The 14,786-nt window shown below is 40.6% G+C and overlaps 1 protein-coding gene and 1 long non-coding RNA gene across 2 annotated transcripts; one reads left to right on the top strand and one right to left on the bottom strand.

The window, feature by feature from the left end:
• Positions 1-534: 534 nt before the first annotated feature.
• On the top strand, positions 535-5,451 carry LOC309703239 (uncharacterized protein). Its single transcript, XM_082527966.1, has 5 exons — positions 535-780; positions 3,214-3,308; positions 3,492-3,592; positions 4,272-4,427; positions 4,526-5,451. Exons 1-5 carry the CDS (start codon positions 641-643, stop codon positions 5,000-5,002), a joined length of 969 nt encoding a protein of 322 aa, XP_082384092.1. The 5' UTR covers positions 535-640; the 3' UTR covers positions 5,003-5,451.
• A 3,351-nt stretch (positions 5,452-8,802) lies between these two features.
• LOC309703258 lies at positions 8,803-10,324 on the bottom strand. Its single transcript, XR_014275832.1, has 2 exons — positions 10,082-10,324; positions 8,803-9,684 (listed from the first exon to the last, which is right to left on the bottom strand). It is a non-coding gene; the product is annotated as an uncharacterized lncRNA (long non-coding RNA).
• Between the last annotated feature and the right edge of the window lie 4,462 nt (positions 10,325-14,786).

Below are 14,786 nucleotides of genomic sequence, written 5' to 3' on the forward strand. Positions count from 1 at the left end.
AAATAATCAAGAATTCTAATCTGTAGTCACGTGACTTCTCATAACCGCTGGGTTGAAATCGAAAGGAAAAAATATCAACACAAAAAATCTTAGGGGCATTCCCTGGTGTGTGCAGAGGGTAGGTTTAGTGTTTAATGTTTCTTCAAACAGCTGAAAGGATAACTGGTGAAATCAGTTTTCCCAGGAAAAGGGGGAAGGGAAGGGAAGGGAAGGAGGGGGGAAAGGGAAGGACTGGGAATTCACCATCTTGATTTTTCAAGAGTTAAATAAAGTGTGTCATCTATTTACTGTCTTTAAATTCATTTTCATATAATCGTTCACAAAGGTTCTACCACATCACACCTTTTAATGCTGGCTGGAGGATTTAATAATCTTAATGAAAGTCTCAAAAAGTTTTATATCCCAGACTTTAGGTAATTGTTTTTACTTTTTGCCTTGCATTTACCAGTTTGGTAAGGACTTTTTCTTCGCTCTTCTCAGAGGTGAGAGCCTGAAACACACATAGGCGCGCACGCGCGAATAGAGAGAGGGAGGAGCATCGCTGCCTACATTCAGCGCAGGCAAAAGCAACTCTCAGTCCATCGCAGGATATTCTTCCGTAACCAGAGACAGAACGCAGTGACAGTAAAATCCAAGCCAGATGTTCAACCGGACCACAGGTGTGCCTTACCCAGATTTAGGTGTTGCTCCGTTCATCAGCGTGCCACATGTCTATCGCCTGTATCCAGAGTTTCCCGCGTACAGAGCGACGATGGCCCCATACCCGGTTCCGCAGCACAGGTAACACTGCGTGCACCTGTTGCTCTGATTCCACGAGCTTTTTTTGATATTGTTGTAAACTGCGCGATGTGATCGTTCAGTGTCACAGCGGAGCCAGAGACTCAAAGCATGGGGGAGGGGGGCGGTAGAAACTACTGATAAACATGCTGTGAAGTTGAAGATTTATTAGGCTGTGTTTTGAGTTTTGTTCGAAATAGAATAACTTCATATAAGAAAAAGAATATCACACATGCATGACATATGTGTACTTATATATCTACTTTTTCTACCTTTTCACCATATATCTTTTTTAATTAGGCAGCAAGGCAGAACAAAATCAGGGCTGTATCAAGGCACGAGGACTAAACCCCAATTCAACCAGACCCAGAACTGATCTGGAATTAAAACAGGACTACAACAGTTCAAAATCAGGACTACTTAGGACTTATCCAAGAAAGAACTAGAATAAAAACTAGATAATAGTCGCACTGAAAATCATTATAGACCTGTACTACAGTTATTTTTTTAATTCTACCAAAGTCCACTATTTGGATTCAGAAAAGTTTATTTAACTATTTAGCCTTGTTGGGCTTATCATCAACTTATCATAAACCAGATTTTTACATACTCTCCAGATAAAAACACAAACACTTTTTTAATTGTAAAAAATCAAATCAGTTTTGGTTGTTATCTCTTGATTTTCCCATGTCAAAGAAACGGGCTCTGTGTTTTGCCTTATATGCGTCCACAGGTGTGCCACCAATTTACTCACGTGGACTTTACTCCTAAATCAGAAGCTTCTTAAGCTCAGAATGGAATCGTCTGCAGTTTTCTTATTAATTAAAAATAAACTCAGTGTATATGTACTCCTAAATTTGATGACAGTGATACAAAAATAGACATCTCTCTCTTTATTCTGTTTACTCTAAATTGATGTTTAACAGTAAAAACACTTCCCTAAAGTGTATGTAAATATCTGGTTTCAATTGTGAATATACTGCTGTGTATTGAAATTTCTCTTGTTTTGCATAGAAATGTATTGAACAACATACAGCATAATATATAAAATAACAATTACCTGAGTAAGGTAAGGCTGCCCTGGGGCCTCCTCCCGGTGGGACATGCCCGGAAGACCTCACCCAGGAGGCATCCTTGTCAGATGGCCGAACCACCTCAGCTGGCTCCTTTCAATGTGGAGGAGCAGCGGCTCTACTCTGAGCCCCTCCCGGATGGCTGAACTTCTCACTCCATCTCTAAGGGAGAGGCCAGCCACCCTTCGGAGGAAGCTCATTTCCGCCACTTGTATCCGGACGTAGATCGACCGGTAAATTGAGAGCTTCGCTTTTACACTCAGCTCCCTCTTCACAACGACGGACCGGTGCAGCGTCCGCATCACTGCAGCCACAGCACAAATCCGTCTGTCGATCTCCAGCTCCCTTCTCCCATCACTCGCGAACAAGACCCCGAGATACTTGAATTCCTCCACCTGGGGCAGGAACTCATCCCCGACCCGGAGTCGGCACTCCACCCTTTTCCGGCTGAGAACCATGGCCTCAGATTTGGAGGTGCTGATCCTCATTCCCGCTGCTTCACACTCGGCTGCGAACCGTTCCAGTGCAAGTTGGAGGCCTTCACCTGATGAAGCCAATAGAACCACATCATCCGCGAAAAGCAGAGATGAGCTTCTGAGGCCACCGAAGTGAAAGCCCTCCGCCACTTGGCTGCGCCTAGAAATCCTGTCCATAAAAATTATGAACAGAACTGGTGACAAAGGGCAGCCCTGGCGGAGCCCATCACCCACCAGGAACGAGTCCGACTTATTGCCGGCAGTGCGAACCAAGCTCTTGCAACGGTTGTATAGGGATCGAATGGCCCGTAGCAATGGGCCAGACACCCCATACTCCCGCAGCACCTCCCACAGGACACCCTGAGGGACTCGGTCGAATGCCTTCTCCAAGTCCACAAAACACATGTAGCTTTTGCCCCCTGGTAGGGTCTCCCATGGCAAATTGGTCCTGGGTGAGGGACCAGACAAAGAGCGATTTAGAAGACCCTCATGAACAAAACATCAAGGGAACAGTTTACCCTGCCCGGGATAGGGTTACCGGGGCCCCGCCCTGGAGCCAGGCCCGGGGAGGGTGCCCGAGGGCGAGCGTCTGGTGGCCGGGCCTTAGTCCATGGGGCCTGGCCGGGCACAGCCCGAAAAGGTGACATGGGCCCATCCTCCCGCAGGCCCACCACCTGCAGGAGGCGCCATAGGGGTCGGGTGCATTGTGTGCCGGGCGTCGGCCAGGAGCGGAGTGATCCCCGGCTGCCAAGACTGGCAATTGGGAAACACAAAGCCGCTGATCACAAACGTCATGTTAAAAAGAAGTATCTGCCTCTAGGAAAAGTATTCTACTTTGAAGTCCAACTGGAAGTGTTCATTCTGATTTGTTTGTTGTTGTTTCTCAGTGTGACGCCTTCAAGCGTGCCAACAAAACAGGAGAAGTGTTACAACCCTCACGACCCCACACTTACATTTGTAGATGGAGAGGATGATTTGGACTGTAAGTATCATGTGGGCACTTTTCAAAGTGACATCGAACCAATTCAAATCTAAAATATAAATAATGAAAAGAATTTAAAAAAATAGTTTTATGTGTTTTCACACTAACCAGAGTAAAAAAGAATGCATGCGCATTTATTCGTGTGTGACATTGATTTTTTTACTTCTGTGTGATTGTTCTCAGTTTTGTATGAAGGCTTCATATCTCGCAGAGCTAAGATGTCCTGTGGTCACGCTGTGACCCCGACCTCTCTCACCAACTGGTGTCGCAGGTTGTTGGACCAGGTAGGCCACTGAAGGTTGGCTTTGTTAAAATACACAAGCAAACAAATAAAAACAGCATCCGGCAGGGTTGCGTTGATTCTTAACTTGACTATGTTACATCTACGTGAATAAATAAAGAATAATGAAAACAGTGGCCAATACATCATTGTTTTTTATTGGTGTGACTGTAACGCTTACTGCCATGTAGCGGAGACAGAAAGAAGCTACGCTAACTGAAATCAACACACAGAGCGTTGAAGTGCTGTAAATTCATGAACTTCTCTCAGCAGAAACCTGCTGTGCTCGCAAGGAAATAAATAAAACAGTCAGAAATGTTCAGCTTCCGTCTTCTCTATTGTAACTTGTAGCATTTAAATGATTTAAGTTAAATTGCCTCTGCACTGAAACCTGTAATACATCAGTGAGGCTTCAGTGTAGCTTTGAATTCCACCTGTTCTGTTACAGCTGCGATAATTTCAGTGTTTCTCTAACGTAAAGAGCATAAATGACTTTCAGACAACATATAGAAACAAAACTCTGTGTTTCATCAAATATTTGTACATATAGATGGACATTTCTGATGTATGATGAAATATTTCTTAATAATGTAACTTCTTGAAAAAACTCATCAACTTGTTTGGTGTTTTGTTTCCGACATGTGAGTCTAATCATTCTCTCACCTCTCCATATTTTAATAAAGGGTAGAAGCAGGTTTGTGTGTGGTGGGTCTGGTTGTAGTGCTGAGTGGACTTTTGCAGAGGTTTGTAAAATGGCTCTTCTGACCCCTGAAGAAATGGAGTACTTCCAAAAAACCATGGAATTCAATGCTGCCAGGCAGACACTTACTACTAAGTTGGTAAGTGTTTCATCAACATGTTATTATATACTGTGAATTTAGACTTAATAGACATTTTGCTATTTATAAAATGTTGCCCCACCTCTGTCTCCATGTAGTGTCCTGGATGTGGATTCGCTGTGACGAGAGAGAATGGGTCAGATTTGAATGTCCTCTGTAAAGTGTGCACAGCAGTAAAAGGACGGCTGTTTGAATTCTGCTGGCAGTGTTTGAGGGAGTGGAAGGGTGCGCGGCCTCGGAAGGACCGCTGTGGAAATCGTGGCTGCTGCAACCCATCACTAGAAACACTAAAGAAATGCCCAGATATCACATTTCATGGGTATGACGATGAGTTTGAGTCAGAGTATGAGGATGACGATGAGTTTGATTCTGGAGTCCTTGTTTGTCCCTCTGTCCGTGCCTGTCCTACCTGTGGTTTGCTGTTGGAGCACAGCACGATGGCTTGCCCATCAGTTGATTGCCCTCGATGTAATGTGACATTTTGTTTTGTGTGTCTGAAAAACTCTGGCGAATGTTTGACCAGTTGCATTGCTGCCCCCAGACAGACCTCTATACCTGTGTGGAAGAAGAAATAATGGGAAAGAAACAAGGCTGATAAGTTTTTCTTTCATTTATTGAGAGTGCCTTTTCTAAATGAATTCACTATGCCGTGTTTTAAATTCTCTGCTTTGAATAACATCACATAATAAATAAAAATTGTTGTGTTTTATTACTGAGAAATTTACTACCAGATGTGATCTTTACAGTTGTGTCATGTCTGAAGTCTAATGATAAATCTGAAAAATGTTGTTCATTTATAAACTTAGAATAAGATTAAACATTCTGTCTGCACATTTTGTCCTCTGGTTAGTTACATATGTAACACAGGTTGTTGTCTCCTAATCACACATTTTGATTGTATTCCTAGCTACACATTGATAAACTGTTTAGAGAAAACGTTTCTTTTAGTAAAATTTAGTCATGTTTAATCAGTATCAATGTAAATAAAAACGTATCTCTTGGGAAGAAAAGCCAGCAAAACCAACTTCAATAAAATCCTGTGGATTTTTATTTATTCCTTAGGTCCTACAAGTGAACACTGTCATGTAAAATGTGATCCTTCATTATAGATTATATAAAAATGGTCCAAATGAAATATTGACTTAACAGTTAAATTAATACAGTAACTGAGTTAAAATGCAGATATTGTCATTATTGTTAGGTTGCTTATACAGTATCAGCAGGAGAACGGTTCATCACTTTGTTCTGCTGAGTTGGGAAATGCAGGAAAATCAGTTTTCGTTATTCTTCATTTGTACAAAAAAAAAATGATAAAGACAATATAAATATATTTAACTCTTAATCTGATTAAAGTTTAGCAGTTTGAAAGTTAATTATTTTTTTAGTTTCAGTGTGATTCCAGTGGATCAGTATTTTACTCTGTTTAAGTTATTTAAAAGCATTGTTAACTTATTCACATGGATTGTGCTGAGGTAAACATTTTGTAGAAGAACTTCTATTTCCCCCAGTCCAAGTTATGATATGTGATATTCCAAGGAGCAGCTTCCAGAGCAAAGGGGCAGAAAGGTGTCTCTTTCTCAAGACGATTGAAGTTTACCAGGTTAGCCAAAACATCTGTTCTCCTTGGTCCTAAAGTCCCACTGCTCTGCTCATTTCCTGCTTGGCCACACCTGCTTTGACCTCTTCCTGACGTAGGTGGTGTTTTTCTTTGTAGAGTTGGATGTCTCAAGACCAAGACCGGTCTTGGTCTTGAGACCACTTTTACATGGTCTTGGTCTTGAGACCACTTTTACATGGTCTTGGTCTTGTCTTGGTCTCGCTGTCTCGGTCTTAGTGGTCGGGAGATTTAGAGTCAACAGTATCCACGACACACAACGTAACGTTCGATAATGTGTCGTGCGCAAAAACATCAGCTCTAAGAGCCGTGCTTAGAGAGTGCTTTGTAGTGAATCAGAAGAATCGACTCCCATTGAGCGAGAGCCGGCTCCTCACTTAATTTCCTTTGGCTGCTCAGCTCTCACACAGTGGCTCAGCTATGCTCCAATCCCTCCATATTGTGGCCAACCGCATGCGAGGATATGGGATAATATCATTGTGTGAAAAACAGAGAGGGTGAGAGACGCGACAGTCAAGTGGAGCGTGAGCCTGTCCTCTCAGTAAGTGAGTGAGACAGTAGACAGCGGTGAAGAGGAGTGCATCGCAAAAACACATAAATATGCCTGACACCTGTAAACGAAGCAGCATCTGGCTGCAGTTTAAAGACATTTTTGTCTCGGTCTCGGTCTCATCTCAACTTTGTCTTGGTCTTGACTCGGTCTGTCTTGGTCTTGTCTTGGTCTCGATACCCTCTGGTCTTGGTATTGTCTTTGTCTTGGTTTAGGCGGTCTTGAATACAAGTCTACCTCTTTGCCCCATCACCAGGTTGCTCACCTGGGCCTTTAGTCTCAGATGTCCACTGGAAACTACCTACTAACGAGAACTGTTTGTATCAGTGTTTGTTATGTAACCAGAACAATGTTTGGTTTGGTTTTTTGCTTCTTTACATTCTGGTTTTTGTGCCAAATGAAGGCTAGGAGTGGATTCATAAGTCCTGTTGTACAAACATTCATATTAAGTAATTTCAACACCCAGTTTGATGCACATTCAGAACACTGCAGTGGCAGAATTAACACAATAATCCTCCAAACTCTCCAAATAAAGTAATAACTCCAGGTCATAGTGGTAGAAACACAGCGCCACTGGTCATATCAACTTTGACTGTATGGTGCAAGTTACCAAAGAAAAAGTGATAAAACCCATAAATCATCACATAAACAAATAAACCTGGAGCCTCAGAAGGAAAGTAAAATCGTATAAGTGCTGATCTGCAGTCGTATGACTTCTTGTAACTGCTGGAGAGAAAATGAAAGTGAAAAAAACAGAATAAATAAAACAGTCTTGTGGACGTTCCCTGGTGTGTGCAGAGGTCAGTTTCTGTGTTTACTGCTCAAACCTGAGAACGATCACAGCTGGGATCCAAATGAACAGAGTGTGGATAATTCTGGGAAAACTGAAATTTTTAATTTGTCCCAAGATGATGTGGTTTCACTATGAAAGCAATAGAAGTTTGACTTCTACAGTTTAGCATGTTGTTGCTTGCAGGGCAACATCTAAATTCATTTGTCCTCCTTTTTTGTGCACGTAATGAACAGCTTTACTGTGTTGTGAGCGATGCACCAATCACAGAGTTTGATCAGTTAAAGAAGTAACAATATTTTAAAGATCCTTTCACACATTTTCACTTTACATCAGGGACTGTAAGGCCACAAAAGCTTCAGCTTCTTCTTTTGGAGAAGGAATTTTCAAAACAAGCTTTTTCATAGCTCAGTCATTTTCCAGGTAATGAAGCTGTGTGGGAAGAAGCTGGGATGAGAATCAGCACCTCCAAGTCTGAGGCCATGGTTCTCAGCTGGAAATGGGTGGAGTGCACATCAGCACATGTGGTCAGGGATGAGCTACTGCCCCGAGTGGAGAACTTCAAGTATCTCGAGGACTTGTTCATGAGTGATGGGGGAGTGGAGCGAGAGACTGAGAGGCACTTTAGTGCTTTACTGGTTAAGTGTGGTGAAGTGAGCTGAGTATAAGAGTGAAGCTGGTGATTTACATGTTAATCTATGTTCTTCCCCTCACCCATGGTCATGAGCTGTGGGTACTGACTGTGAGAGTTAGACTGTGGATACAAGGAACATAGTTTCGTCTGAAGGGTGAGGGCTCAGCCTTAGAGATAGAGTGGTATCATTGTTGTTGTTATTGTCATTTTATTACAATCATGCAATAATAAATGTGGGGAATTCCATTTGTTTTGTAGATGGGGAAATAAACATGACAGAGGTTTTTAGAGTCTCAGGGGAAATCCTGTGTTTAAAGTACTTTCACTATCACTTTCTCTTCAGACATTTATAATACATCACATGAGTTACTGTTAAATAATTCGTAAAAGCTGAGCATTACATGGTCAGTTTATGTCATTATTCAGTTCGTGTAGCCAATGTTGCACCTTTTAATATTTTACTGAATATGAAAGACTTGCGCGTAACTGTAAAACATTTTATTATTATTATTGATATAAACCTGTGGATTTTTCTCCCTTCCTGCCTCGTTATTCATCGTATAATGATCATGTAAAGTTTGATTCTTTATAATCCTATTTCTTCAACGTTTACACCTGAGGCATTTCACATCTGAAAAAGATTTCCTGTGTCGTTGTAGTGGAACATAACATGTCACAAAATAATAAACAATTAGATTTAAAATTATAATCCAAGATCATTTGTGAACCAAAATGTTCAAATTAATCTGAAACACAGAAATAATACTCATCACGATGCATGGCAGATCAGTTTAGAAATAATTTATTAAACATGATTTGAAAATTATTTCAAATGTTGCCATTGACATAAAAACCAGAAACTACTGAACACAGGCTACAGGAATCCTTTTTCTATTTATGTACATCATAAAAGGATAATGTTGTGTAAAATAGGAAATTGAAAACAAATTTCTTTTTTCAGCTTTTATCTTGTGGATGTTGCTCTTTGTACTGCTACATAATTATAATAATATGAGGTTACACACACACACACACACACACACACACACACACACACACACACACACACACACACACACACACACACACACACACACGTTTAAAATTTATATTGGATATAAAGGTGATATTCTCTATACTTATTGTTTAAGTGATTAATGTGAGCTAAAAGATCAGAAATCTAAAAAGGCTCTGTTTCAGACTGCGGATCTGTGTGATGTCAGTGAGAGGAGATAATCCTAATTTGTCATCCCTGGAACAGAAGCCCCACCAACGTAAATAAAATAAAATAAAATAAAATAAAAACTTACAGGGCCATTAATCATTATATATTCCGAGCTGAAAACCGGACTATTCATTTATGCGTGCAAGTGAGCGAGCTCCATGTAAAAATGAAGAAATGATGAGAGAAGGAAAGTCGGAGATGCCAGACTTAAATCAAAATGATGCGTTTTCTCTTCTTCGCGTATTTATAATTCAGTCCATCCTGTTCATTTGACGTGGTCACATGAATTAATGATGGACTCCTTCACCCTCCGTGAACCTTCCTCACCACCTGCACAGTCGAGCCGGCTTTGATTCCACAATCGGCCAGTGATGCAGTGGGCCTGTCCAGTGGCTTGCCATTAACGTGCAGCTTGACATTTTCCTCAGTGCATCCTAAAACACCTTAAGACAGGACAAAGAGGATTTTACATTGCAGCCTTCAGACTAAACATAGCTACAAATATGTCCTAAATAATTATAACATGTTCCCTCCATTAGAGTGAGTGGCATTAGAGGTTATTGTTTAAAATAATGGTGAGTTTAGGGATTTTATCAGTATTATACAGATTTAGGCTAACTGTGTGTGTAACTTTACAAGCAAAAGTAATCTGTTTAAGATGTTTGCGCGTTTGTTCCACATTTTTAGTAATCCCCCCCCCCCCCCCCCCCCCCCCCAAAAAAAAAGGCATGCTAACAAAAAAAAACCAGAATATGCTTTATAATGTTTGCATATAGATTAACTAAGCACTGATAATTACATTTTTTAAATGTATTTATTTTCACATTTTTGGTTATTTACCTAGGATGACGATCGTCTCCAGCATTTCCACTATGAAAGAACTCACAGCCATATTAAGCATTTCGGTGTGCAGCGGCATCAGATGCACCTGACCTGCAGGCGTGACAACGGCGACTCCTGCCATTATTTTGTTCAGGAGGCGAATGTGCCTTCCTTCCAGCTTCTCCGTCCAAAGATTACGCGAGGTAACGGTTTGTTTACGCTACTTATACCTCCCACTCGGGGTTGGAGGCAGGCTGCTGTCAGTTCGTTGTTGCGTTTTAACAGGGAAATAAAACGCTAACGTGTCATCGTTGGGATTTTTCGGTTATGATGATATTCAAGCTATTATTAACATCTTTTTAAAAAACGAAGTGAAAGCATTCCTGTCTTCTTTTGTATTGTTTCGCAGTCAAAAATGTACACGGTAAGTATAAAGACATGGGTAAGTAGGGAAGATAGTTTCAGTTGTTTAATCACTCCTTATCAAATTCAGTGTACGCTACCAAACGTTTCGACACGCCTTCTTATTTCATGTTTTTTCTTTATTTCCATGAGTATTTACATTGTAGATGAACACATATGGAATTATGTGGTAACCAAAAAATGTGAAATAACTCAAAATATGTTTTATATTTTAGATTCTTCAAAGTATCGGCCCTTTGAGCTTCACAAGGTAGTCACCTAAAATAGTTTTCCAACAGTCTTGAAGGAGTTCCCAGAAATGCTGGGAACTTGTTGGCTCTTGTCCCTTAACTCTATGATCAATCTCATCCCAAAGTAGTTCACCTGAACAGTAGTGGTTTTTGATATGAGCGACCTGGGTCGTTGCCCAGGGCGGCATCGTGGTGGGGGGCGCCATCAAAAAATAGTTGATTGCACCCATGATGCAACGACATCATGCCAGCGCATTTTTGGGATTGCATGAGCACCGATCGGTTTTCTATCGCCCATTTGCGAGGAGTAAGGGCGCCCCCTGTTTGTTTATGTAATTGGATTGCACTTTGTCTCTGTAGCCCCTTGTCTTGATCAAGTGCTGCTTTTGACAGTGCTGCAATATTTCCGACAGGAGAAACAGACCCAGACTTTGACAGGCAGCTTTGTTCACTTCTAGATATTGAGGAGCTTCTTCAGAAAGCTGTTGTAAAAGTTGGTAGACCAGATAGTGGAACTATCACCACTATCTGGTCTACCCAATGCCATGACTCCAGACAGGGTTGAAAGATGGCCTCAGGATTTCCCAATTCCTACATTTTCCTATGAGATAGAACTCGTACTTGGTGAGGGTGATGTTGATATGAGAGAAAAGGAAAGGCTCTCAAGTTGTTTAGGGAACAAAAGCATGACATTCTTGAAATTCTTGCAGCTAAAATGCATAGTTTCAATGCATACCCCAGTGATCGGGATGTATCAGTGGTAGCTGAAGCTCTTGTCACTAAGCATCCTTGTCTAAAGGAGCCTGGATCACAGACAGGTCAGCATGGGTGCAAAAATAGGACGTTTAAGATGGGGAACTATCATGCTAAATTGAGTCGGGTTTAATCTGTAAACCTAAAAGTTCAAATAAAGGCTAAGCATGTAAATGAAGTTCACCACAATGCCCATTATTCGGTGTAGAAATGAATCTCCTTATTAAAAGCATGATTTCAAATGTTGTTCAGATGAATACTGGAAACTACCTAACACACCCTCATCAGTTTGATATGTAGCAGAACAATGTTTGTTTAGTTTATTTTTTTTGCTGCTTCACATCCGGCTTGTGCCAAATGATGGCTATGAGTGAATTCATCAGTGCTGTTATATAACCATATAAAAAATAAGACATTTTAACATCCAGTTTGATTCACATTCAGAAAACCACAATGGTGAAAGCAACACAACAAGCCCAGAAAATCTCCAAGTAAATCACCCAGAGTCTCTGATCTGTAGATCAGGTACTTTCCTCAACTTGACTATGTGGTGCAAGGTTCCAAAAGTAGTGTGATAAAACCAATAAATTCATAAAATAAATAAATAAACCTTGACTCTCTGCAGCACTAACAGGGATTAACTAAAATAAAAGTGTATAAAATAATGACGACTTCTAATCTGTAGTCACATGACTTCTCATAACTGCTGGGTTGGAATCAAAAGTAACAAAGAATAAATAGAAAAAATCTTAGGGGCATTCCCAGGTGTGTGCAGAGGGTGTTTACTGTTCATTCAAACAGGTGAAAGATTAACTGATGAAATCCAAATGAACTGATTGTCAACAATCCCAGGAAAACTGAAAGGACAGGGGAAGGAGAGGGAAAAAAGAGGGACTGGGAATCTGCTGACAGAAAGAGAAATGAGGTGAGGCAGATGGGGGTGTGCAGTGAGGAAAGAATTTGGCAGGTTGACGCAGCCTGGTGAAGCATTAGCACCATAACACCAATGCCAGCACACAGAAAACTGTCAATGGAAAACCCAATAAAGATCACAGCACAATGGCAAGATGAGAAGATTCAACAGAGAGATAAGCCTTCAAATTTGTCTGAAGATTATGTGGTTTTGCTAATGTTTTAATAGTAACCTGCAACACACCCAGTGAGCGTGATTCAAAGTGGATTTAATAAACACACTGCAATGTGGAGAGAAACATCCCAGCCAAAACACTAGGATCATCTCTGCTCATGGCTGCCACCCTGAACTTTTTTGTACACACACAGACAAATACATTACATGCTGGCCCATGTCACGGGAGGCTGTACCTTCATTATTCATTATTTTTTGTGTAGTTTTTATTGAAGTCTAATGTCTGCCTTGGTTCATTATTTGGTTCTAGGAGTCATCACATTCTCAGTTTTCAAATTTACAGGAAAGAACCTCAGTATTTTCACCCTGAAGAACAAAGAGTAAAAAGTGTTCTTTCATCAAAAGCTGAACGATGAGTTCACTGCATTCAAATCACCCCTTTCTGAAGTTCTGAGGGTAAAAGGGGGTTTAATCCTGTACTAGCAAGATGTACCTAATGAAATGTCTGGTGAGTGAATGTGTCTTTCTTAAGAGCTCAGCTCACACATTGGTGTACAAGCCCCACCTTGTGGAAGTAGGAAAATAACTTTTTTTTTGGTACTCCGTTAACTAAACAAAAGGTTGATTCTGTTCATGTGTATGTAATGTTTTTAGTGGGAGAAATGTTTTATCATTCATCCAAGTGATTTATCCAGTCTAAAGACTGAAGGCTGAATAATTCAATAAGATAAAAATGAAAGTTCACTGCAAAAAGTGGCATCAGAGTTCAACTGTTTGAATCATAAACAAAGGAAACTGAGAAGAGTAATAACAGAATTCCCTCATTCAGAGGATTTTAAATGAATCTTACAGCTTTTAGTGTTACCAACAGTGAGGACAGGTGTCACTAGTTAATCTGGCTGTGTAATAAACAGATAAGATGATCAGTGTTATCTTTGCTTAATGACTGGTTTTAGTCTTGACAATCCACATTGCTGCCATTGCATCTTTTAACATGTTTGTGGGTAGATTTCATTTCACCAGATGTAAGTGCAGCCACTCAGCCTCTACTCAATGTGGTCATATGCAGGTGCAAATGTGTCACAAGTTAATCTAGTAGTACGCTATGGCATAGGTGGCAGTAGTGGACTGAGCTCCATTTGAGACTGCTCCAGCTGCTATGTGATAGTCAGTGAACCTGCTACAAATTGAAGATCATATGGAAATTTTGGAAATTAAATCATGAATCATCCTAACTTCGATTTAAAACAATAGATTTCCAACTCTCCTCCAGACTCGACAACACACGACAAACCAACTGACACACCTAAGTCACTCACGTTCTTAAATCCACTCACTCTCACAAGCTCTACTAAATCACAAAGGCGCTTGTTTATTACTAATCACTGTGTAACTGCTGTAAATTCACGAGCTTCTGTCTTCTCTATTGTAACTTGTAGCACATAAATCTTTTAAGTTAAATTGCCTCGGCAATATAAACCTGTAATGTATATATCAAATATTGCACCTCCAAATATTACATCTCCATGTAGTGTCCAGGATGCGGATCCACTGTGACGAGAGAGAATGGGTCAGATTTGAATGTCCTTTTTAAAGTGTGCACAGCAGTAAAAGGACGGCCGTTTGAATTCTGCTGGCAGTGTTTGAGGGAGTGGAAGGGTGCACGGCCTCGGAAAGACCGCTGTGAAAATGATGACTGCTCAAACCTGTCACTAGAAACACTAAAAAAATGCTTGTGCAGATATCACATGGTATGGGTATGGAGTCCATGTGTGTGCCTCTCTGTCCGTGTCTGTCCCACCTGTGGTTTGCAGCAATTAGGAATGCCCATGTACATGTTTGTTAACCAGTTGCATTGCCCCCAGACAGACCTCTATACCTGTTTGGAAGAAGAAATGATTGGAAAGAAACAAGGCCGTTAAGTTTCACCTACTTTGTATTGAGAGTGCCTTTTCTAAATGTACAGTAAGTGTCAGCATGCTGTGTTTTAAACTCTCTGCTTTAATAACATCACATTATAAATTTACTAACAGATGTGATCTATACAGCTGTCTTATGTCTGAAGTCCAGTGATAAATCTACATAAATCTAATGTCATCCATTTAAAAAATTTAGAATAAGGTTAAATTGTCTCCTTATCACACATTTTGTTTGTATTCCTAGCTACATGATAATAAATTGTTTAGAGCAAATGTTTGTTTTAGTAAATTGTAGTTATATTTAATCAACG

Source organism: Aulonocara stuartgranti (genome assembly GCF_965226115.1).
Source record: "Aulonocara stuartgranti genome assembly, chromosome: 3".
NCBI lineage: Eukaryota > Metazoa > Chordata > Actinopteri > Cichliformes > Cichlidae > Aulonocara > Aulonocara stuartgranti.

Bases quoted from the DNA above. Each gene is read 5' to 3' on its own strand.
- LOC309703239 (XM_082527966.1), top strand. From the start codon at position 641: ATGTTCAACCGGACCACAGGTGTGCCTTACCCAGATTTAGGTGTTGCT. The intron at 3,309-3,491 runs GTAAGTATCATG...GATTGTTCTCAG, and splicing joins TGGAGAGGATGATTTGGACT to TTTTGTATGAAGGCTTCATA. The intron at 4,428-4,525 runs GTAAGTGTTTCA...GTCTCCATGTAG, and splicing joins AGACACTTACTACTAAGTTG to TGTCCTGGATGTGGATTCGC.